General features: G+C 39.8%; 1 protein-coding gene across 2 annotated transcripts in view; it reads left to right on the top strand.

Annotated features, from left to right (window-relative positions):
* Positions 1-1,481: 1,481 nt before the first annotated feature.
* Positions 1,482-25,707, top strand: part of SLC22A15 (solute carrier family 22 member 15) — a 43,903-nt gene continuing 19,677 nt past the window's right edge. Inside the window, exons 1-6 of one of the 2 annotated variants that reach the window (XM_026110563.2) lie at positions 1,482-1,695; positions 17,317-17,529; positions 20,194-20,326; positions 21,478-21,558; positions 22,663-22,792; positions 24,584-24,799. In XM_026110563.2, coding sequence (XP_025966348.1) covers positions 1,609-1,695; positions 17,317-17,529; positions 20,194-20,326; positions 21,478-21,558; positions 22,663-22,792; positions 24,584-24,799 — 860 coding nt within the window. In that variant the 5' untranslated portion in view covers positions 1,482-1,608. Of the gene's footprint in view, positions 1,696-17,316; positions 17,530-20,193; positions 20,327-21,393; positions 21,559-22,662; positions 22,793-24,583; positions 24,800-25,707 lie in introns of both variants that reach the window. The other variant, XM_026110562.2, reaches the window with a different exon arrangement.

Here is a 25,707-nt window from a genome sequence, read left to right as displayed (position 1 = left end):
AAAATGAAACAAGTGGGGCTGGATGAACACCAGAAAGGTCCTGACATTTCAGAAATCCTTTGCTGTTTTGCCTTTAATCAATCTGTACGAAGCCTCAAATATGAAAAGAAGTACTTAGGGCAAAGGTGAATTTCACATTAAGAGTAAATTGCTTTGACGCTTGTCAATTTGTTGAGATTTTTATAGCAAGCAAATGATATTATTTCCCCAGGCTCCTGGCATGGTCCTATAGGTCACGTCACACAACACAGTTCTCTTCATTTTTCCCCAGCTGTTCATTAAAGAAAAAAAAAAAGTAAAGATGTTGCTGCTACTTCTTAGTAGGAAAAAAGTCTCAACAATCTAAGTCGGTTTATATTGTTGGTGTTTTATTGTAAAGATGGAATGAAAGTGGACTGTGAAAAGTTCATGGCTACTTTGCATGAATACTGTTCTTTTCTTTGTGCACTGCACAGCCTGCCACGGATGTGTTTACCTCCCTTCCCACTAAGTAGATTTCACATACTTTGGTCTTACAATCCAGCCCCATTGCTTCCAAATGAGAACTTCCGTCACATGTTTACAATGCAGGCTCTCTAAAGCAAATGGTTTTCATAAAACACATAACAACAAATATTACAGTTTTATGAAGACAGTCATAACAGAGGTCTGTCCTCAACAGGAACTAGATCAAGAACAACATGATTCTGGTAGGACCAGAACTTAACTGTAGCAGCATCTATACAGTAATCTCATTCCAAATATGTTTTCTTTCCACTAAACAGCAGGCATGCTATGAGGTATGCTAACAGAAGATCCCACCATTGAGGTACCTCAGCATTTAGAGGCCTTTTCTACAGAATTTACAGAACTTAAGTAGCAGGTACTATGCTCACAGCTCCTCAGGCACAGGGCTAACACTGGCCTATGAAGGTGTAAATCTGCTGAAACTCCAGATCCCGACTGTGCTCTCACAAAGAAACTGGATAACCTGGTGCAGGGGAACGCTACAAAGCCTGGAGCAACATTCCCAGCGTGAGCTCAGAGCAGCCCTCTCGCAAAGGTGTGCAGGGCACACCTTTAGAGCTGGGATCCGGAGATAACGCCCCTTTCTCCCTCCCCTTCTCAAAAAAACGGCACCGGAGCTGCCCCAGCTCATGGGGAGCCCCCCACCTAGCACCTCTCTTCCCTACGCTGCGTCCACTCGCTGCAAGCAGCGGCCCGGAGACCCCCCGCTCACCCCGCACCACCGCCCGCCTCCCTCTCCACCGGCAGCCAATAGAGGCCAGGCGAGCGCGTGAGCCCCCGCCCCCCCGTGCGCATACGCCAACGGTCGCAACGGCACACCGCGACCGTTACGTTTCCGCTTCGCTCTCCGGTCGCGGTGGGGGTGGCAAGTGGTTGCGCGTGCGTCCCTGGCCGGACTGTCGCCCAGCTCCGCTTTTCGGCGCGTGCGCGCTAGCGCTGCCTCGCGCCTCCCGCCCTTTCCTCCTGCTCCGCCTCCTCCTCCGCCTCCTCTGTGAGGGCTCGGCCGTTGCTTTGCGTCGCGCCGCGCCCCGCCCCTGGCTGAGTCGGGGATGCGCTGCGCGGCGGCTGCTCGCAGGAGCTGCGCGGCAGGCGGGGAGCGGGATGGAGGTGGAGGAGGCGTTCCCGCTGGTGGGACAGATGGGGTCCTACCAGGTGTACCTGTGCGTCCTGTTGGCCGTGCTCCTCCAGGTGAGACGCTGCCTCCCACCCTTTGGCTAGGAGTGGGGGGCAGCGCCCTAGCTCGTGCGTTGGCGCCCGTGAGGAGACAGGAGGGGGGTGGCCCCCACCTGCACAGCCTGGGTGCCGTTGCCCCCTCGAGTTGTGGGTGGATGTGCCTGTGGTGAGTGCTGCCTGGTGTGAAGGGTGGTGCTGGAGCTCGCCGCTGAGGGCAGCTAGGGGCGGTGGTGATCCCCTGCTCTGGAATTGGCCTGCAGCGGTTTGCTTTGCTCCTGGGGTGAAGGTGACCCCCTTTCCAGAGGCAGAGTGAACTTATGCAGGGTAAGCTTTGGGGAAAAGACTGGTGCTATTGCTGTCCCCTTGTTTGAGGAGTGGGGTGAATGTGCTGCTTGTTGGATGATGGGCTGGTTGGAGTGGAAGTAAATTGAGATTTCTGTGAGGTAGGCTGGAAGATGGGGGCTTCTGTCAGAGATTCTGATGTGGATCCTACACAGCCTAGACTTAGGGGCCTAGGCCAGTGTTTTCTAGGTTGTCTGTGGATTGTGGAAATGTTCAAAAAGTTTCAGGTGGTAACTGGCAGCTCTGTGTGCAGAAACTGTCATCTGATCAGCTCATAAGCAGTGATTGCACTGGTACTCTGATTTGCACTGATTTAGCCCTTAGGAGAGTTTTCAGCGGGCCTCTACACCAGATATTTGAGTGAGGCTTTACTTTTCTTGGGCAGTCAGGTCTGTGTTTTTATGTTGCTGTGAGACTGAAAACTGGAATACTTGTCAATTCGGTGGTAAAAATGGAGCCCTAGGTAACAGTGGAGTGTTTTAATATTCAGAGACTGTATGACCAAGTCATGTGCTCTGCCACTAGGTCATTCTTCTTTACTTCCTGCTTTGCTTCATCTTTGTGCACATTCCCATAAGAGAGAAAAGGAAGTTGAGAAGAATATGAATATCTTCATAGTCTAGTCTAGGTGTAAGATATAGTTTGAATTTGACAGAAGTCTGTGTTTACTCCATTTTAACTCTTCAACAACTTAATTGTAGTGAATGCAACTAGATTGACTAACACTGGATTACTGTTGCTATGGAAATGTACCAGCTGGGATAGAGAAAATAAGCAGCTGCAGAAGGAAGAGGGGGACTTTAATGTCCCTCCCTCTGACCAATATTTTATATGTAATGAAGAACTTGCAGTCCTAAGCTGTGAGAGACTGAAAATGTTTTCTCCTGGCAGCTTGGGGACTGACAGCTTATCAGAAACTAAGTAGTAAGAAACTTGATAAGATGCCCCAAAAGTTCAGATCTCTGGTTGTGTCAGTTGTGGAATTCTGTAGTTGTTTGTTGTCTTAGTATTGCAACAAGCAAAGACTTGTACTGTTTCTCCCTCACTTTATTTTTTTCTTTAACTGATTTAGGCTTTAACATTGGACATTGTGTAGAGCTGATTCTACTGGAAAACTGGATAGACAACTTGTATGATAGCTATTGACTCCCTAATCTCAAGTCTTCAGGTCTTTTTCTTCTAGTGCTGGTCATGTTCTGGAACAAACTGTAACCAAGACAAGTGCTCAGTATTGCTGGAGTTTTAAATAGTATGACTGAATTGTTTTGTAATACTTTTTTTTTAATGGATTAACTTGCATTTTTGATGGGAGAAATAAATAGAAATATCTTTATCTTTATAAATACACTTATAATTCCAATTAACTGTGAAGAAACAAAGGGAACAAGTGCAGATCTGTTTTTCTTTTTATGCTATCTTTAATCCTTGAACTTTACTGACGAGTATCATCCGCTGACTGATATTTTTTTGTATGCTTCAAATCCATTTAGGCACTGGAGTTTGTAATGTGTTTATATGTGAAGCTTGTTGTCTTTCAGTCAGTGAATAGATTTTGACTTATACAGCTGGTTCCTCCTTGGCTGGTTGATTGCTTTCTGCATTCCTTTAATGGTGCCAAGTTACATAATGTGTCACTGGGATGTGCTAGAGCAAGACTGAAGGCAGGTGCCATGATTGGTGTTAGCCTTCTGTCTGCTTTCTCATCAGTCTTTGGAGGGTGGACCCAAAGTGAAGTAATCTGCTGTGTGTGACGTGGAATTAGGTAATCATGGTCTCCTGTCCCTTTACTGGATTAGATGTAGTATCTGGCTGGCAAATGAAAACTCCTGTTGATCTCTGTTGCTGGCTCTGCCGTTTACTGACTAGTCCCATTTATTGCTTGTTTCCCTGCCTCCTCCTAAAAAGTCGTCTTATTTGATCTCTGAATTACAGTTGTGAACCTAGTATAGCTCACAGAACTTCTTTGAGACAAGTGGTCCCAAACATTCATGTCTGTATGGATGAAACAGCAAATGACAGTCAGCTTTCACATGGGCTTGAGTGGCTTGAGTGAACTGGTGCTAGACCTATGGGATAAGCTGAGTGAAACTCTGGCAGAAAATCTCAAGATTGCCTGCAGTCTTGTCTACAGAGGAGTTAGAGCTTGGATGCATCTGCATTAGAATAAATGTAAAAATGTTTTCGCTTGTTGTCAGTGTAGAACTAGCTTAAGTACAAGTCTTGCAGACTACTGTTTTTCACTTTTGCAAGTATTTTCACTTCTTCACTGTTTGTATTGTTTCTGCGTTACCTGCTGCTGTTATTCATTAACTTGTCGAAACTGCTACTGCATTAGACTATGCCTGGCTTATTCGGTACCACCATAACGTGACTTCGGAGGATTTTTGAGAATGTTGTGTAGCAGTGATTGCTAACTTTTTAATGTAGTGATGATAGCTAATGCAGAGAAACGTTTTCCTTAGAAGGTACCAATGAATGTTCTAAAATCTATGGAACTACTCAAACACCAAACTTACCTTATTTTGGGAATGTGGGATCAGGCTATTGATATGAATTTGAAGCTGTATTAATCCTGTATTTCCAGTGTATCTTTTTTTTAAGAAGGTGAGGGAGGAGTAAAGGGAGCTGATAACTTTTAAAATAGCATCTACTTTACTTTGACTGAGCTGCTAATAGTTGCTTGACACTTATTGATTACTAGACAGTATTAAAAACACTGAATTTTTCCTTCCTGGAATGGTGTGTCATTTGGTGTTCTTGTTTAGCACATACGCAGCAACATTAAATGAAGTCTCTCATCTTGATCAGATGCTTGAGAGTGTACGGGTGTATTAAAGAATGTTTCTTGGTCTCTTGTAACTCAACATATACAGTTGAAGGAGACTTGCACTGGCTTGTAAACCTGACTTACAGGAGTGCTGGAGTCCAAACTGAACCTCTGACAGAAATCTGAGAATGGAAATGTTGCTACTGTGTCTTTGTTAAAAGGCTTCTTAAAATCTTTTAGAGTTTAAAAGGGAGGTCTTGTCTACAAATCCAAAAAAGCCTTTGCCTAAAGTTAGGTAGCATGTGCATTGTACAGTGCTATGGATGATTACCTAGGGTGTTGTTTCTCCCCAGTATGGGGAATTACCACTACTTGGCAGGAAGATGGAAAAATAGTTAAGATAATAAAATCGAGCTCCTTGAAGAAGAGTAGTTCATTTTGACTCAAGGCAAAGGCATTCTTGATGCCGCGCAGCCTAATAAGAAATGCTGCTACCATCCCTTTGCTATTGGCAGTAAGATCTTACATGGTTTCTGTCATTGAAATGTTGAAGTGCAGGAAGCTGCTCTTTAATTAGCTCATCTGCACAGCTCTTGAGGAAAGCAGATACTGGGACATGTGCTCAAAGTAAAGTAGGTTCTTCCTGAAGTTTTAGAAATAATGCAAAAGGAATAGTGTCTCCCTGTCTTCAGACAGTGTACAGCTGTGATCCCATAGACAGTTTTTTTAACTCCTTTCCTTGATGCAGCACTTCATATTCCCCCCAAATTCTACATCTTAAATGGCACAAGACGTCACTCTGTAGTTGTAATGACGGCAACAAAATATTTTGACAATACATCTTCTTTTAATGATTATACTTGTTTGAGTCAGTTATGCTCTTTGAACTAGTTAGAATTCATCATAAATTAGTACAGCTTACTGTCAGTCTGTGATGGGGTAGAGTAATTATGCTTATACCTGAATAGAAAGTACAAAACAACAAACCTGAAATGTGATGAACAGTTTAAAATGAAGGAAAGAGATTGATATTACTTGATTTGCATTACAACTGCTAGCCCAAGGTGCTGGGGTGCTTCATCAAGGACACACTGTTTACCTGTTAACCTGTGCGGTATGTGAGCAAAATGGCAAATACAAAAAAGGCATCACAGAATTGGTCTGTAACCTTCTTTCCCTTTCTGATTACCTCATTATTTGTCTCTCATTTTTCTTTGTATTTTGTGGTGAAGTAAAAGTTTTAAGTCCCCTTGTGACTGCTTCTCAAAAACAGTTGCACAGTATGTGCTTCAGTCATCTGCAGCCACTTATGCAGAGAGAGATGGTTTCATATGTGGCATGAATACAAACAGATGAACTATGGAGTCCTAATTTTTGTTTCTTGTGATAAGCTTCTTTTTCCCATGTCTTCGCATACACTGTATCTTATTCAGAGCATCTTTATACTCAAGAATCACGTTGCTTTCCTTGTAGTAGAAGTGATGAAGATTTTTAGAGCAGTTGCAGCTGTGTTTGAATATAATTCCTTGTTCTGGTATAGCTTATTCTTGTTTGGGAAGAAAAATAGACTAGGTGGGTCCTACAATACTTTTGTAGGACTATTACTTATGTAGGATACTATTGTACCTACAATAATTAGGGTATGCAGTTATTGATTTACCTGATGTTCCTATTTGAAAGTTGGTAGAACTTCTAAGTGAAGAGCAGTCCTGCCATATGCTTAAATGTAGAAAAAATCTGTGGAGAAAGCTCATAGTTCTTTGATCATATGTTATCTTCCATTTCATGTGTAATGAATTAGATGCTAATCAAGACTCCCTGGTGCAAAACTGATCGTGTCCCATGTGAAATGGGAATGAAAAGAAGATAGAAATGTTTAGGGATTGACCTTAGGTAAATAAAACCTATTTTCCAGAAGAACCAGAAATTTACCCAAGACCCTGTGTGTTCTGTCTTTCTGTAATTACTTCTTTCAGATCCTTAATTGTTCCTTAAAGGAAACAATTGCTCATCTTTTCTCACATTATAGTTATAGCCTTGAAAATTTGAGTGCAGCTGATGTAGATACTGTCTTATGTTCTGCAGAAAACCTGAAATAATAATGCTGAGTTGTGACCCGCTTCATTAGCAATGAGGTTCTTAACTCTCAGATATAACACCGAAGTTTTAAACTGTAATAACTGTTTCCTTGCTGATTAATTTTAAGCAGCTAACTTGCTATCAATTTCCCCCAAATAATTCTGTCTTAAGTGGGGGAAAAAATGGCTTAAATTTCTTCTCAGCTGCCTACACATACATCTTTCTTCAATATTATTTTGTGTCTTAAACCATACTAATGAGCCATCCACACAGCTAGGCTTTATACCTGTGCTTGCAAGCAGAGGAAAAAGTATGGTCAAAGCACAGACTGAGGTATAGAAGAAATGAGCTGTACCTTTAAGAACTTCTTTAGCTGCATCTTAACCATGAAACACATACTATTGAGGTCATATTTTTAAGTGGTTCTATGTGTCAGCCCACAATTCTCAAGACTTCTTGAACTTCTAACGTTTACTTCATATTCTTTGCTACTGAAACCACTTTTTCTGTATGTGCACATATCAGTATAAGACATCTAGTTGGCTCTCACACCTTTATCAGTTTATGTGGAGTTCAGTCTTAGAAGATGCCTATTCAATGTGCTGTTCGGAGACCTTGCTAGAATTCTTGCTGCTCGCTGTCTTGAATACAGCAAGAAGCATGAGGTTTTAGAGAGAAACACCTAAAGGTGGACGTCCTGAAGGCCTGGCAACAGAGGGGAGCAAACAAATTGCTGTGCCTGTCCAAAAAAAAAAAAAAAAAAATTCAAAAATAAGAAGACTGCTCTGCTACAAGCCAATGACAACAGCTGCAAGTCTGACAACTCCGTACCTACCATCACATACTATATCTTTCACTTTCTACCAGCACTCCAACTACAGAGGACTCGCTACAATGTGACAAGCTTCTCAACAGGGGCAATTTGATTTTTCTAGAGCAGAGATGATGTGAGAAGTAACCATGCTGTGAATAGTGAAGATGGAAAGAACTCACTCGGGAGGTGTTTACTCCAGCCATGGCTGAAGCCTATACATTTGGGATGTCTTTTAAAGAACTAGGGAAGGAAGGTGCACAGGAGCCACTGTGTCAGTGGTAGCTGGCATCTTTAGAGTAAATACGAGAAAAACATATGGGGAGATGCTTTCAGATTAGGAACAATAAAGTTATTGCTACATAGGGTATTTTGTGCAGTGGGATGGAGTTTAGCTTCAGTGGCAAATTCTATTGAAACAGTCAGTCTAGCCAGTCTGTTTTCTGAGCACCTTCAAAAGACAAGCCTGAGAGTTAACAGGCATAATTGTACTTGTTATTAAAGATTATGGATTTAAAATATTTGTTTTATGACACAGTCTTCCTTTCCATTTTCCCTGCCCATGTGTGCACACAATCTCTCTAATCTTACTGTGATCTGTAGGCAATAGATTATCTGTATTTTTCCACTAGCGAGCCACATTATCAGTGCTCTACTCACTGACATTCCCTCCATCCTAGAGGTGCCAATTTCCTTTTCTCTCAGATGATTTAACTGGTAGTTGTGTAGCTTAACTCAGAATAATTGTTTCCAACTAGCATGTGATTGTTTGCTTTTGACCCAAATAAAGTTTTGTGTACTCAAATGCTTTTCTTTTTCTAGCTTACTACACCTTTCAATTTGTGATGGACTGTTTAGTTACTAATGATTTTTGAAAAAGACTGAAAAGCTCTGATCTTTATTTTTTAATTTGCAGACCCCTACAGACTTCTCACTGAAGATGTTAGATTCTTGTGCAGTAAATTTAAGACTGTTAACAGTTTTATGTTTCTTATTTTTTACAGAACTTTTAAAAGTATTTCAGGGACTTCCTGGGGCCTGTGGACTACAGATTGAAAATCACTGGTTTAGAAAGGGAACTCTACCACAAACAAGAAAAATTGCTCTGTCTGTTTTGGAATATCATGTTGGACAAGTCCTTAAAATGTTTAAATGAAGGAAAGTGGCTGATAGAAATGTCAGCAATGTCTTTTGGCCTGGATCTTAAACAGCAGAAAGTTCTGAAGAGATCAGTATGTGCTTTTATTGTATCTTTATATAAGGTTAAATACTTTAGTTATGTGGTAGAGAGGAGGTCCTAGCAAGCAAAAAACATGCTCTTCTTATAGCTTTAGTAGAACTCTGTCTTTTAGACCAAGATGCCTTCCCAGTATTCTTTGGCAGGGTCCCAAACCAGCATGCTAAGAAAGATGAGAACTTTGGTCTCTTATGATCCTGGCTGCAACTTGTAGACGTTGATTGCCAAAGCAGGCTGGAAGATAGGAAGAGGGACAAAGATGAAATGCAGACTTAAGGATGGTCATGCTTGTGGACATAGGACTTAACTGTGTCCGATACCTACTTGCCTGCAATATCTGCTTTTTTACCAGCAGTTGCTGATTTTTCTTTGTGTTATCTTATGCTTTCATTGAGACAGTTCAGCCCTGGGTTGGTTTGTGGTCTATTCATGAACTGGAATAAGAACATCTGGCACCCTTCTGCTTTGCTTTCCTATAAATTCTTGTTTATGTAAGAACAGCGGAGTGCCACTTCTGACATAGTACTGATGAAGCTGTATACCCTGTGTTCAACTGCAGAGTCTTGGCACTTGATTGAACATTACTGCAATTTAAGTTTCTTGAGTATTCAGGTTCAAGCAGCTGTAATGTTTATAGTGTTCCATAATTTTGATTCTTGGTTCTTGTTTGTCAGTTTGCTTCTCTGACTTATCACTGTGCAAACATTTGGCAGAAAAAAATTGGAGGCTTGCGTTCAGATATTTTAATAAACCATATAAGTATTCTTTATGCCTTTTGTTTTTAAAGGGCAAATCAATAATACTTTATATCACAATTTCTGTCAATTTGTTATGCAAGGTTCTGTTTATTTCTCTTCCTCAGGGTCAGTGTCAGAGGCCTCTCCCAGACCTCCTAGCTGCTGTGTATGAGCCCATGCTAGGTAGATGTGTTTGCATTTTTTTAAGTGCTGTTGCACATAATTCAGCATGCTCTGAAAATGCAAATGCTTTTGGCTACATTGGCTTAAACAGTTCTGGAAGAAGTTTTGGCCTTGTTTTCAGTCTACCAGCATGCAGTCAGCTGCTGTGCCAACTGTTTAAATATATAATAAACCTTCTGTTAATTTCTGTCACTGAACTGAATGTCTTGTAGGGCAAGGTTGTGACTTTTTTTTCAGGTTGATTTAAGTATTCTCTTTATAACATGCTAGAAGGCCTACTTCTCCAATTTAGATCTCCTTAGAAAATCCCAGGTTTCTTTAGCATCATGCGTTGCCTGTACTTCCTATGTTAATTTGAAAAAATTTGCCATTATGGTCACCTTTAATGGCTCTGTGATAGGTAGCATCCTAGGTGTTGATTTATTCAATTGGGCTGGTACAGCACAGTGTGAGAATCCTATCAAGCTCTTCTCAGTCCCGTAAGTTGTTTTTTCCATCCCTGAGTCAAGCTTACCGATAATTGTCTAGAAGATTTTTGCTTCCATGGAAGAGTGACAGCTGACTTCTTAACAGGTTATCTGTGTATCTATAGCATGCTGTTAGTCTACAGCATGCCAGATAACAATAGCAACCTGTTGCTTGATGGTAGATTTTCTTATTGTGTATTATGGTGCTTGGGAGAAAAGAGTGATGGGGAAGAAGCTCATGCTATTGGAACAGTTTTGCAAAGTCTGCATATTCAGAGTTAGATCCACTCCTGATCATGTGTGAGGAACATTGGTTTGTACCAGCAGAACCAATTATGACTAGTGTGGAACTCTTTTTTTTTTTTTTTTTTTTTCCTTTTCTTTTTTTCCCTCCTTTGTCACCATGTCTATTCCTGTTATGGAAATTAGGCTTGTCGGCCACCACAACAGGGCCTGACCTTAGGTTCCCGCAGAAAAGTTCAGAGCCAAATCAAAGCAAATTAAATAATTAAATTTTAATTACGCGCGTGCAGTAATTACAGCTTGAGCTGGGTGCCTCCGAAGAGGGACCCTAACAAAAAAAAAAAATCCTGGCAATTATAGTTTTTTTTCAACTTAAGTTTCCCACCCCTCACACAGTAGTTAAACCAATAGTAATTTTTAGGTCTGGGGTCTTCTGCTCCTCATTGGATCTCATCGTTGTTCCTAGGTAAGCTGTTTTTCTCCTTATCTTTATTTTTTGTGGTCTCTGCTGACGGTTGTACCTTTATTTTTGTTGGGTCTTACTGTTGTCTCTCAAGGCTCTGAGGAGGAGGAGGAGGTGATTCCAAATTATTACAATTAACACTGCCCCAGCAGTGAGCTAAGGCTTTGCCCCTCAAGGACCTAATGCCATGCACTGGTCTTATTTCAAAGCCTTGACATCCTCCCTTTCGGAGGATGAGACACAGGAATGCAGACTGCTTATAACTTCCTTATCTTTCCAGCTGGAACCAGCTCTGAGGCCCTTTTCTTACTGGACTAAGTAAAAGTTCATTATTTTATCTAAGTGCGGCCTAAGGCTTCAGCAAATTTAGCTACTCATGCTAAGCAAGTTTTATACAAGTTGTGCTAAACGGCTACCTCTGGACAGTTTCAGTTTGCTGTTCCTTAATGATTCCAACCTTTGTTTTGCTCGCCAGATATAAGCAGGCTCTGACATACCCTCTGTCTTGTGCTCATTAACAATAATTGAGAAGCCCCAAATGGCACCGACTTACCTCAGAATATTAGATCTCTAGGATGACACTAGTGATAAAACTGCAGAGCTAGAAGTACTCCACTAAATTTTGACAGTAAAGATCACTTACGCATATGGGGCAGAGAACTGAAGTTCAATAAAGGGAAGTACAGAGTCCTGCACCTAGGGAGGAATAACCAGTACAGCCTGGGGGCTGACCTGCTATAAAGCAGCTCTGCAGAGTCCTGGTGGACAAGTTGACTGTGAGCCAGCAATGTGCCCTTGTGGCCAAGAAGGCCAATGGTGTTGTGGGCTGCATTAGGAAGAGCATTGCCAGCAGGTCGAGGAAGGTGATTCTTCCCCTCTACTCAGCCCTGGTGAGGCCACATCTGGAGTGCTGGATCCAGTTCTGGGCTCCCCAGTACATGACAGATATGGAGATACTGGATCAAGTCCAGCAAAGGGCTGCTAAGATGATTAATTGACTGGAGTATCTCTCGTATGAAGAAAGGCTGAAAAGCTGGGCCTGTTCAGCCTGGAGAAGAGAAGACTGAGGGGGGATCTTATCTGAAATATCCAAGGGAAGGGTGTAAAGGGAATGGGGCCAGACTCTTTCCAGTGGTGCCTGGTGATAAGACAAGAGGCAACGAGCGCAAACTGGAACACAGAAAGTTCTGTCTGAACATAAGGAAAGACTTTTTTACTGTGAGGGTGACAGCACTGAAACAGGTTGCCTGGAGAGGTTGTGGAGTCTCCATCCTTGGAGATATTCAAAAGCCATCTGGATAGGGTCCTGGGTAACGTGCTCTGGGTGACCCTGGTTGTGCAGGGAGGTTGGACTAGATGATCTTCAGAGGTTCCTTCCAGCCTCAACTATTCTGTGATATTGGCAAAAAGGCAAAAAAAGGGCTTTTTTTTTTTTTTTTTTTTTTTTGGGGGGGGGGGTTGATCTACTACAAACTAATTTTTAAAGTAACTTGAGCAGATGAGGTAAGAACCTAGATATCCATCCTACAATGCTAGCACCAGTGCTAACATGTTTCATCATTCATTAGGCGTGCAGAAGTACAGGTAGTGTAGGTGTGTAGTGTTCCAGTAGGCCTGACAAGCAGAGATTTATATACACAGGAGTTGGTTACTGTTTGGTCAGTCTTTGCAGAAAACTTGTACAGTAGAGTTATCTGCTCTTAAGAAAGAGATCCAAATGTGTCCCTGTGCTGATGGGAAGTAAGAGACCTGGTGTACTGTTTGGTGGCAGCAGCCCACAGGCTAAATAGCATGTATGTGCTGTCTGGCCTATCTGAACCTGAGAAGTGACAAACCCCTACAGCTGCTGTTGCCTGCCAACACTGATACTGAGCACAGAACAAAGTCGAGGGATGTGTATTTGGGACAGAGAAGAAGGTTAGGCAGGGGAAACTAGAGGTTGTTGGGCACAAACCTGTAAGAAATACGGCTCTGTGGGCTGTGTTTTGGTGTTTGATTTAAAGATTTCAATGTAGATGTTGAAAAATATCTACAATAAAGCTATGTATGGGCTTGGACAGACCTTTGACTTTTTTGAGGATTCCGGAGTCCTGCACTTCAAGATTAAAATACTTCAAGTTGAGTAGGATTTCCCAGTTTCTGTAGAGAAACCCTAAGTTCTTTCAAAATGTGTGGAATCTTAGATCTCTTCACATAGTTTTGAAAGAGTTGAACCAAGTTTGTGGCAGCTGAAGTAGAAGTTAGAGAAGTTGCATTTGTTGTAGCAGCCATGAATCGCCATGATTTGCACATCCTGTTTAAAATGTTACTAAATGTTCTTGCGCCTTATTACAGACAGGTTAGTTACAGCACCTTTCTTTTCATACATCTTTGGTTTCCAGGCTTTATTCACAATAGTTTCTTATTCTTTCATTGCACAGGTAGTGAGCAACAATGGTCATGTTCTTCATGGAAATATTTCCTATCAGAGTGGTTTTGGGGGGTGGTTAAACCATCTAGGAGATTACATTGTGTTTTCCACTCATGGTGTTTCTTTGGTTTGTAACTACAGCACAGCTTTTCCTTCAGTCTTATGGTGTTCTCTCTTATGCTACCAAGAGGAGAAAGATACTTTGGTAGAAAGATATTTTGCAATGTGAAGATGTTTCAGGGCCTTTCTGCACAAAATTTATTCCTGGAAGTGGGGAAACCCACGGATCTAAAGGCAGATCACCCTTCTGGAATAACTCAGTGCTGATAAGATCATCTGTCTTTCAAAAATGAGGGCCTTCAGTTTTTCAGCTGCTTGTCACAGGTTCAGGAGAAATGACTTTCATCCTAAAATGTAACCATCTCTTCATCATAGACTTCTACCATTGCAAGGCCATTCATTGCTCTTTCTAAATTTCTGTCTTTCCTCAAGGTACAGTTTTAATACTTCTGTGGTTCGAAAGTCAGATGTTAGTGGCTTACTCATTTTGTTCAGCGTTATGTGCTTCAGCTGATATTTGTCTAGAACGACAGGTCTGGTCATGAATTGCTGATGAGCTGGTTAAAAAGAGTGAAAGTGCTTCGTAGCAGAACTGCTTTCGTTCTTTTTTATGTTTCAGGATGGACAACGTAGGTCTGAAAGTTTCTTAAAGGATGTTTTTAAGTATGTGTTTTCATTATACATAAGTGAAATTATTAAAGCTTTTTTCCTTCTTCCATCACTTATTGGGGATTCTCAGTTTTTATTGGAACTCATCTGTTAGAAAAACAAACATCAAGAAAGCCAGTCAAGATATTTTAGGCATTTCTGTTAAAACTCATTTTAAAATGTTAGTTCTTTAAGTTAATTTCAAAAACTATCAATGAAATAGTTATAAATGACTCACTAAAATTCCCTCTACTTAGCTGAGAGAGTGAAACCTTTCAAATCATTAAGATGTTGCTTTTCAATAAATCTCTGCATGCTGTAGACTTCTAAGATAGACCATAAAACTTTAACCTACAAAGAACAGAAACAAACAGGAGAAACTTAAACCAAACTAATAAAACTCTCAGCTTTGCTTCATCTGTGACAGAAAAGAAAAGGGATGCGAGTTGCTGCCTCTTCCCCCTCTGCTTGACAGTCATCTTGATTAATATAGATCAGTGCTGGGAATCCTTTGGGGAGCCATTAACATCCATGTACAGCCAATTAAAATGCTATGTGAATAGAAGGTATACATTAAATGACATATAAATTTGACTTGACTTATACTATATGGGATATAGAACAAATGAAAAATAAAAGGCTTTGTTTTTGTCACTGTACCAATAATGTCAACATTTTATACCTTACAAAATTGTTGTATAGTATTTCTATTCTGTTTTGATAGCATTTTATACTGATCACTAATCTAAACTACAACATTTTTGCTAAGCACAAGCATTTAGAATTCTTAAGGGAGCATCCTCCAGATTCATTAACAAAACCCCTGCCCTTTTATTTGGATGTTAAAAATTACATTCTGCTTCTTTCTTTTTTTTCTTTTTTTTTTTTTTTAGTGTTTACTTGTTTATGTTTTTAAGAACACTTCTAGAAACTGTTTCTGATCTTCAGAATTGTAAATAAAAATTGCAACTTTTATGTAATTCCACAATTCCAGGATTCAGATTTATAAGGTTAGGTGTGGGTGTAGGTGGGTTTTGTAGTGGATGATGGGCAGGGGCTGTTTGGTTTTGGATTTTCTTTTTTGTTTTTGTTTTGCAATGAAATAAAAAGGGTTTATCATACCCAAGAACCCAAGGCAGGTGATTACCAGGTAAAAACAGTCTTGTGACAGTAATGACTCCAGTGAGCTTGAATATACAAGAGTACTATTCGATAACATCAAAATGTATCTCCATCTTCATACATTTTTCCAATTCAACAGCTCAGTTGAAAGTGTTTTTATTATTGTTCTTTCCTTGCTTGCTGCAGCCACTAGGAAGCTTCAGGCTGGTTTAATATTTGTAGCGTTTCTGTGTGTGCACCTGCAACTGGGTTTTTTTTGGATTGAGTCTTCTGTAGCTGGGGTGGGTTTCACTTGCAGCAGAAATGGGAAAGTAAGTGTTATGCTTTGTTTCTCTAAACCAAATGTCTTGAAGACTTCATTTCCTTAACTGTTTCAAAAATACGTGTGTTATCTCACAAGATAAAACAAGGATGTTATCACTTAGTCCTGACACAGAATTGTCTGAGCTAGTCAGAGCACAGGGATGCACCACAGATCGTGACCTGTAATTCATATTTCTCCTGTGTTCTTGAGACTTCTGTGTCCACGCATCCCTAGCAACATGGCCACTCTGCTTTTCACTCCTCCTTCCCCATGTAATCTTAGTCATAGCCTTCATTCCCAGGTGAAGTCTTTTACTTTTCATCTTTATCTATTTTAAAAGTTGTTCTTCAGCTTAATAATATAGATGATAGATCTGTGTTTCTTCTTCCAAATCCCTTTTGAATTTCAGTAATTTCGTATAAAAAAGTTGGAAAGAAATGAACTTCTGAAATACTTATTTACCTCCTGTGACTGTAGTAGGAGCTTATCATGTAAAGTACATAAAGGAGCTAATGGATGGAAAATGCTTTTGTGCAATAACTCAAGTCTATATGTTAACTTAGTAATAATTCTCTTTTAGACCTGGGTATAACTGACTGCTCAGCTGTTGTACAGAACAGGAGCACTTAGTTTTGCTTACAGTGGAATTCTGAGATTATCTTTACGTTCTCCTGAGTTTGGAGAATTATCTATTATATGGCAGCCTTTTGAGAAAATACATTTCAGAGAAGCACACTCTTCTTGAGAAGAAACAAAGGAGATGTGGGGAGCAGAGTGAGGGATATATCCAGAAGGAGGTGGCTGGCATGAGGCTTGGGGAAAGAAGTGACATGGCCAGGGTTTTGTTGTGGAGGAAGTAGTCAGCCCATGAAGCAACAGGATCCTTTTTTGTCAGGAGCTACTGAGCAGAGTTACTGTCTCTCAGTGAGGGCCTGAGACAACGGGCAGTTTTGTTTGGAGAATGGGTGTTTCTGTATTGCTGCCAACAACTTCTTTTCTGTCTCAGAAGACTTTAATCATTGGGTTTCTATCGCAGAGCTCATGGGACTTCTATTGTTAAAAGAAGTCTAAAACACTGGGGTTTAAGATGGAGGTGTAACAGTCTAGACTGTTAAAAGAGCAGTGGCCTGTGAATGTTCTGAGGAAGCAGTAGTGACCCTGCTCCAGACCAGGTTAGAAATGCCTGGATTTCCAGCAGGTAGGTTTGTTTTTTCCTAAACAAAAACAGCTGTTAATCACCGTATATACACTGTATGTATATATGCACATATATGCACATTCATATATGCCTCTTTCTTTAAGAGTAAAACAGGTTCACAGAAGATAACAAATGGGAAAGAGTTAATCTTGGTGAAACTGGGAAAGATTAGATATGAAACACTGAGGAGAAGATCTGTTCCAAATATCAAATTAGAGTAATGAACAACCCCAGTAGAGGGAGAGAATATAATTGGAGAGTAATATACTTGCATTGAAGTATAGTACTGGTATAGTGCTGGTATGTTAGTACAGCTTTCCATGCATCCAGGCACTGTACGTGGGAGCTGAGGTCTCTGATTATGAGAGAAGGGTGTCAGGAGGGAAAGTTCCTTTCTCTCAAATGATCCATGCCTTAAAATGTGTAACAACCACTGGGCTGAAGCTGTGACTCTTTGGTATGTGATATTTGATAGATGGGGACTAGACAGAGCATCTTGTTGCCAAGCACTGCTTGCTTTGATGTGTGTTTAGCATCTTTGATGTTTGCGTGTGTTTCATTCCAGCTCTACGTGGCCACTGAAGCTATCCTCATTGCACTGGTGGGGGCAACTCCTCCCTACCACTGGGATCTGGAAGAGCTCTTGGCTAATCAGAGCCATAGCAACCAGTCAGCGAGTGAGCAGAGAGCCTTTGGCGAATGGCTTCTGACTGCCAATGGCAGTGAGGTTCATAAGCATGTACACTTCAGCAGCAGCTTCACATCAATAGCCTCTGAGGTAAGAATGAAACATGTTTCACTGCATCATGTGTGAGTAATAAATCTCATGGGATGAGGTGTAGGGGGGCTTTCACTACCACTTCTTTCTTCCATATCAATGCATGTTTTGATTAGCAAATGAAACAGGTGCTATAGTCCAAGTAGAGAACAAGTAGAATTTATTCATTTGCTTACTGGCAACAAAGAACTAGCTTTATTTTGCTACATAGGTCTTGTTCATGTGGTTCTTCTCTGAAACTTCTGACCTTTTCCATGTGGGAGTTGCATATTGAATACTGTAGCTTGGTTCCAGGACTTTGCTGGAATTGTGTCATTGTATTAATGTGTTCAAAATCCTCTGTGGAGCCTGAGCTCTTTCTGGCCACCTTTTGCCATTCCTTTAAGGTCAAATGCATGCAGTGCATTCATCATGCAGTTGGCAAGCAGTGGAGGAAGCGGAGAAGAAGTGGCTTTTGCATTTTTTTTGTAAATCCTTATATGGGGAGTGGCATGGGGGTGGGGAGTTGGATAGATAAAATAACCGCCTCCATTCTACCCCAGAGCAAGCTTTATCTTTTATAAATGTGGCCTCTGTGTTTTGTAGGTGTCCTTTTTTGTAGTCTAGCCACAGTCCCTAGAGAAATAATTCTAGCTTCTGCACTGTGATGTGTGCAATGCCTACCCTTCTTGAGGCCTTCAGAATCTTTTAATGTCGAATTGTCCTGTGCAAGAGCCCTATCTGAGTGCATCTGTTATAAGACTGAATTAGAGCTATACAGTTAAGACAAGTGTACTACCATTTGAAAATTTGCGGTTATTGTCTATAGGCATTACTGCTATTTGAACTAGCCCAGTAAAGTACTCAAACTTTATTAGTTATGAGCACAGTAATAAAAACTACCAGTTTTGGAACAGAACCAAACAGTTGTGTACAACAGCCATTGGTTCATATTCCTGGTAACAAAGAGAATGAGTACTTATGCCTGCATTGAATTTAAAAGCCTAATGGACGGCGGGGTTTTTTTAAGCATAAGTTAAAGCCAATTGTCAGTAACGTTTTAAAATCTTCCTTGGGTTTTGGGGTGTTTCTTTTGCTTTATTTTTTCCAAGAATCTTCTGTTAAACTTGACAAGTTCAGATATGTTCGTGGAGCCTAGTACTGTTTTAGGACACAAATTTTGAAAAGTTTCTTACGTGCTTTAGTTGCGTAGATGTGAAACATAGGAAAGAACAAAACTTAATTGAAAAATACAAGATCTTTTTAAAAATTTACACCCCAAGCATCTTGTATGTTTGGGAATTTCGAAGTGAAATCTACACTTTTTTAGTAAAGGCCCATGTTTATAAAATCCTGTTGCCTCTCCTGTATCACACTATCAAAATATGCTTTGTTCAGAATTCACTAGTTGAGTGTGTTGTATATTTGGAAGATGTTATGTTGCTAATTACATTTTGTGTATTTTTTTTTAAAAACAATCTGATTTTATTTTTGGAGTATCTGATCAACATCCTATTTCATGGCTGATTTATAAGGAAGTTTTTTTTTTTACATTAGAGAAGCATATTCTTAAAGCTTATCTTGTAGCATCACTTACTAATAATGCGACCACTGGAAATTTACTCTGAGAAATATTCTGATGTAATAATGCTCAATTTATGAGCTCTTCTGAATTTGTACAACATGCTTTATATACAAGAGAAAAGCCTTGAGTCCTTTAAAGGGCTTCTAGCCATTGAAATAAACTTACAGGATAAACTTTGCTTGACCATAAACAAATTTATCCTTTGATCTTTGAAGAGCACAGAAGATACCTCACATCACTGAATTGTGGTGTTGGCAGCCTTCTTTAACATTTATACCAAAAATTAGGGCATGATTCATGTAGCTATTATAAAATAAACTGACCATGTTGTTTCAAGATAAAATTATTCTCATCATATGTTATTATTATAGACATGTTCTTTTCTGAGAGTTGTTTTTTAAATCTGGGGAGGCTTCAAAAACTCATCTTTGTGGTCACATGGTTAGTTTTAGAAGTGGATTTTGTCAGAGTCTTGATGCTTTATGGCGGCATTATTCACCGTATCAGTAAACACCTCACCAGTTAAGTGACGATTCAAAATAAAGCATATATGAGGTTAGGCAAGTTATTTTCTTGGGGCTTCTGAAGCATTTTGTTCTGTTAGCTCTCTGATCTTGGTCAGCTCTAATCACATAGCTCTGCTCCTCATGATGAGATGGTTTATTACTGAATTTTGAAATCGTATGAGTTTTGCTAGCAAGGATATCTAATGGGGTTTTCATGGGGGGAAGAGAAGATTATGAGAAGGAGATTGCAGGATGTTATTGCAGAGAAAAAGATACAATCATCAGCTTACCTGCACAGGAAGAAATACCAGGTACCACTAAAAAAAATAACAGCATTCCAAGAGGAATCTGTCCTTGAGTTCAGAATCAAAGGCCGTAGATGATCTGGGGGAACTGTGCGGTTGGTTAATACCCCCAATGAGTCTGAAAGACAGAAGTTGTGTTTCAGTGGCTGTTATTTTATTGACCGAATGTAATGCTTAGGAGATTTAGGCAAAGTCTGATGTTCTTTAAAGCATGTTATGCCCTTCCAAGTATTAGCTGCTTGTGAACCTCTAGGACTTCAGTTAATGCTCCTTTTATTTCTCCATCCAGTGGTTTTTAATCGGCAACACATCATACAAAGTCAGTGCTGCCAGTTCTTTCTTCTTCAGTGGTGTGTTTGTTGGAGTAATCTCCTTTGGTCAGCTCTCAGATCGCTTCGGAAGGAAGAAAGTTTATCTCACAGGTAACCAGTGCCAGCTAACAAAATGAATAAAGTGTTGGCGTCTTGTCTCTGAAGATCAATGGCAGGAGTCCAGTTTCTGTAGAGAGCTTCATACAGAGCAGTGAATCATCTCTTGTGATTTTTTTTGTTTGTTTGTTTTTGGTTTTTTTGTCCTTCCAGTATACTTGAGGAACATAAGTAAGGGCAAGTAATTAATATTTGTTTATTTAAATCAGCATCTGAATGTCTGAGAGTTGTTCTGGATTTAGGAATCATACCATAATGTGTTACACCTTAAAGTTGAGTCCCTTTGATGGTTTTCATGCCCATGGGATCTCTGCAGACTGGAGTTAATATTTCTACTAATTTATTAGCAATGTTTCTACATGTATGACTTGTTTGTTGACCTTTTACTCCTGTCTGCATGATCTTATTTTTATGTAGTTGGAAGCCTCAATGTGTTTTAAAGTTGATAAGCTTTATTGATATCTTCAGACTTAACATTTTCTGGAGCTTCATTTTTTATGTATGTATTTGTAAAGCTGACTTGTTACTCAGTGGGTGAGCATGTGGAATTAAAAAGTAAGCAAATAACTTTTTTAAAAAAGCAACCTCGTTCATTCAGAGCAAATAAAGGTGGGCCTGTATGCAGTGCCAACACGCTATGTACTATCCCATGACAGTATCTCTCTTTTGTAGTCTGCGCAGGCTGCTTTCCAAGAATGAGGGGAAATGTTCAGTCATATGTTTAGTCTCTGGCTTCTGTATGGGGATAAATATCAAACTGTCTTAACTGAAGCCATGCAGTAGTTTTGAGTATGTGAAAAATTGTCTGCCATGAAATGAATGCAGGGGTTTAGTACTGTGAATCATGTACCAGCAACCACTCATTTTGTGTTACCCTCTTTTATGGCATAGCCTTGGGGTACTTAAATTTCTGCCCAAACCTGTGGTAAGTAGCAGTGTTTTATAGTTCAATGTGATTACTTAGGACAGATGTCACTGAGCATCAACTGAAGAAACTGATGAATGCTTCTGTTTTTCTTCAGATACTCTTCTGAACTGAAACCTTTTGCCCTGTTTTCCAGGTTTTGCCCTTGACATCCTGTTTGCCATTGCAAATGGATTCTCACCCTCATATGAATTCTTTGCCATCTCTCGCTTCTTGGTAGGGGTTATGAACGGTGGGATGTCGCTAGTGGCCTTTGTTCTACTGAATGAGTGTGTGGGTACTGCCTACTGGGCATTAGCAGGTAAGTTTGAGTGACGGTGTTTTTATTGAGAGAATTTATAGATTTCTGTTTTACACACCACTTGAGATACACCAAAGCTAACGTAACATTTGCAAATTTAACTCTGCTCCCTGGAGCATATGCGTGACCACAGTCTTTGAGCCCTGCTTCATTTAATATGAACCATAGACAAGCACAGCATATGACTTGGAGGCTTTCAGATTTCTGCATCACTCAGATTGACAAATGTACTTTAGTTGAAGCAAATTCACTGTGCATGTTACACAGCTAAATACCCATCGATGGTTCATGATAGTTGAGCTCTATCCGTCAGCATTTCGGACTCTGTAAAACAGAGCTTAGATAGTGTGTGAATGCAAAATATCAAATTTTTCATTGCCTGGCTGTTCTCAACAAGAAATCAAAAGACTTTTTATATAATGGTAAAAGTATGGTGGTTCTTTTCCCGTTCTTGCCACCTCAAAGATTATGAGGCAACTTTGTTTATATGTTCAAAAAATAAAAAATAAATTCTTATGTGGTAATCAAACTTAAAACTTAAAATGGAAAGATATAGACGCCCTTAACTGTCCTGGTTGGTAGTGTTGAAGCTGTACTTCAGATAGGATGCATGTAAATTTTACCGTTGCTGTTGTGGGGCTTGACATATTTAGTCCTTGACAAGTGCCAAAGAAGTGCTATCTTACAAATCATGAGAGCTACAAATAAATGCTGTATGTTCCTAAAAACACCAGTTTTCCAGTGGTATGTAGTATTTATTTTTACATAAAAAGGTGATGCATACCTGTGTTTAGAATTAAAAGACCTAATAAAACACCTAATTATTTCTAGGGCTCTGTTGAATGAGGAGGGTGTAGAAGGCTGTTTTTTGGACTTGTCTTGATTTTGCAATTTGTTTTGCAGTTAAAGGCAATACTTCTGCCCCATACAAGTGAAGAACAAAATATTCTCTGGTCTGATAGCTATTTTTTCTCTATTCCTGAGTGGATTTTTCTTAATGAAATGATACTTTGTGTCAGATCCTGTATATTGAGAGTTAGCAATGTTGCTTGAAGGAGTGATAATGTTTTTTTGTTCTGTTTGTTTGTTTCCGTCATGTATTAGGATCCATTGGTGGCTTGTTCTTTGCTGTGGGAATTGCCCAGTATGCTTTGTTAGGGTACTTCATTCGTTCCTGGAGGACTCTGGCTATTGTGGTTAACCTGGAAGGAACAGTAGTCTTCCTCCTCTCTCTGTAAGTTATTTTTAAAACTGGACTTCCTCAAGAAAGATCTCAAAAATGAGAGGAAATACAACTAGGTCAAGGAGTTTTTCTAGGATGATATGAAGTGGTGTTACTAAAGTATTTTTTTTAACCTCCACTGCACATTCTGTGCTTTCTTTAAATAGCAGTGCTGTGTTATCTGAAAAGGTAAGTAAATGTTCTGTCGTATGTGCGTTATTACTGTAGAACAATCTGTAGCGTGATAGTCCTATTCTTCAGCTGAGATGTGTAGATGCTCCAAACTGTTGTCTGGTATACATCTGCAACAACACAGTACAGATGCATGTTGAATGATACAGAAGCATTTCTGTGATTATATGATAATGTGATGTTTCTCTGGTAACTTCTCTGTGTGCTTATACAGAAAGAACAGCATCAAAGTTGTACATACAGTCTTAAAGGTGACATGCAAAAGGAAAAAAGGGCAGCTCCCTCTATTTTATTTTATTTTCCGAATTTGGTGGTTAGGAAAGAATAGGAAGAAAGTTTCTTTATTTGGGAGTGGGGTTTTCATGCTTGTGGGCTTCAGTATTGAAAGCCATGTGATGTGATGTGTTCTTCCTTTCTCATAGGCTTCTAGATAAAACTTCCTGACAGCAAAAACTCAGTAATTGAGAGAAGAAAGGAATTTTAGGCAGTGTTTAAACTTAAAGCTTTTTTCTTTCCAACATGTTTAACTTCAGTAACTAATTTTCTGAATAGAGTTCTTTGTTAAAAAGTTAACACACCCTTCCAAAGAAAGCATCAAAATACATATCTGCCAGGGAGAGATCTTAGAGCCTGTTTACTTGGTGAAAGCAGGCTTGACACTTCTGAAATTTCAAAACTTAAAACAGTGGTGTTTGGAAAAAAAAAAAAAAAAACCCACTCTTTAAAAAGGCCCCAAGCTTTCAGATTATGATATGTAAAAAAAATTTTTTTAAAGTGTTTTATGCTTAGGACTTCAAAACTGTGATCAGAGGCCCATCTTACTGTAAGTAAGGATTTTTGATTCCAAATTTCACACTGCTCTCCCTCCCCACATTACTTAAAAGTCACTTTGTGGAGAAAATGTTACTTGACTTTTTTTTTTTTTTTTTTTTTTTAATCATGGCACAGAAAAGATGTTCCTTTCTAAAGTCCCTTTTTGTAAAAGCATGGAATCACTTTTCTTTAAATTTAAGAGAAGAATGCCACTTTGGGCAGAGACAAAAATCTTAGTTTCTGTCAAAAGGCTGAAGTTTAAGTTAGTTCTGGGAATCTGAAAATAATAGATGATTTTGTTTTATAGGCAGTGTTGGAGGTATAGACCTATCAAGTGAACTTTGCACATGGGAACAAGAGCGTGGCCTTTGTGCAGCTGCTGCCTTGCTGTCTACGGGAGGGAACTCAGGACAATATTGGAATGTGAGAAAGATAAGACAACCAGTTAGTGTTACAAAAGCATCCTGTGGTTACTTTTAGTCATGTGATGGCTCTTTAATTCTGAATTCCCCTAAGACAGAGTCCTAATAATGTTGTAATTTGTGGTATTGTAATATCCAGCAAAATAAATAAATGTATGTAAAAAACTTAGATACCAAGAAATTATAAGGCTTATGTTTCTTCTCTCTCCTTACAACATTCTTTGTATTTTAATGAGTGAATTCTAAACCTGAAGTGCTGTTTGAAAAATACTGTTATATGGAAACACATTTCAGCCTTATTTCCATAGGCAAGTCCAGCCTTGTAGAAGAGAAGGGCCCTAAAGCTCTCTGCAGTGTGTGCATGTGTGTGTTTCAGGTTCATTCCAGAGTCCCCCCGCTGGCTATATTCACAAGGTCGGCTGAGTGAAGCAGAAGATGCCCTCTACCTCATTGCAAAGAGGAACCGCAAGCAGAAGTGCACTTTTTCATTAAAACTTCCAGCAGAGAGGAGTCCCAGAGAGGCCGGCAGCTTCTTGGATCTGTTCCGATACAGGATTCTCTTGGGACGCACTTTGATCATGATGTTCATTTGGTACTTGAAATACTTTGTAGGCCCAGCTGTGCTACTTTTGCTTCTTAAAGTCTTTGAGAAAGTGTTGCTGAGAATCAACTCATCCTGCATGTCATACTTAGTCTCAATCTTTATTAGGAACACTGTGCATAAAAAGAATCTTTGTTTTATAATAATTCCGTAGTGCATTTCTAACCTGAAGGCATTTTTACAATGTAGTCCTCAGGTACTTTATCTTTGTATTTCTGCCATGCTTTTCAAGCCTCAAAATAGTTGAGAACTACCTCTGCTTCTCTGACCCCCAAAGGCTGCTGAGATTAATCATGCTGTCCTACTCTTTGGCCCAAGGTTATGTGTCAGTACTTTCAGTCACCTGGATTATTCACTCAATTATGTATGTAAGGAGCACATTAGCAGGTGGGTGGCCTACATCATCTAAAGAGCGTGAACTTTTTTTCCTTTTTTTTAAGGGAAGGTGCTACCAAGTGTTGCTGTAGTGTGGCGGAAGACCGCGTAATGCTACCTAAACTCAGTGTCAAAAATATAACTCTCCAAAAGTGTCCGTTTTGTTTTGGGTAGCTATGCTAACCCTGAGCTCTTTTGCTGCCACTTTAAAATAAGCCTAATGGATAACATGGTCTGTGAGTCCTCTGACAGTGCTGTTTATATAGCTGGTTTTATAACACTTATACTTGGGAAAGAGGTCTTTATAAAGAAAAAAAAGTGTCATTATTTTGTCAGCAGACAACGTAGAGCGATATTTTTGTTGTTCCAAATGCTTAGTGTAGAATAGATGATTTTTAAGTTCCTTAAATATGAGTTTGAGAGTTACAAAAGAAATGAAAATCAGAGGTGGAGAATTAATAAAAACTGGACTAGAGTATAGAAATTAAAGGAAGGCAGAAGTCAAAGGAAGGCAGAAGTCATCT

This window comes from Dromaius novaehollandiae, chromosome 1 (genome assembly GCF_036370855.1).
Source record: "Dromaius novaehollandiae isolate bDroNov1 chromosome 1, bDroNov1.hap1, whole genome shotgun sequence".
NCBI classification, from domain to species: domain Eukaryota; kingdom Metazoa; phylum Chordata; class Aves; order Casuariiformes; family Dromaiidae; genus Dromaius; species Dromaius novaehollandiae.
Note: the sequence above shows the minus strand (reverse complement) of the source record. Positions and strands in the feature narration are given on the sequence as shown.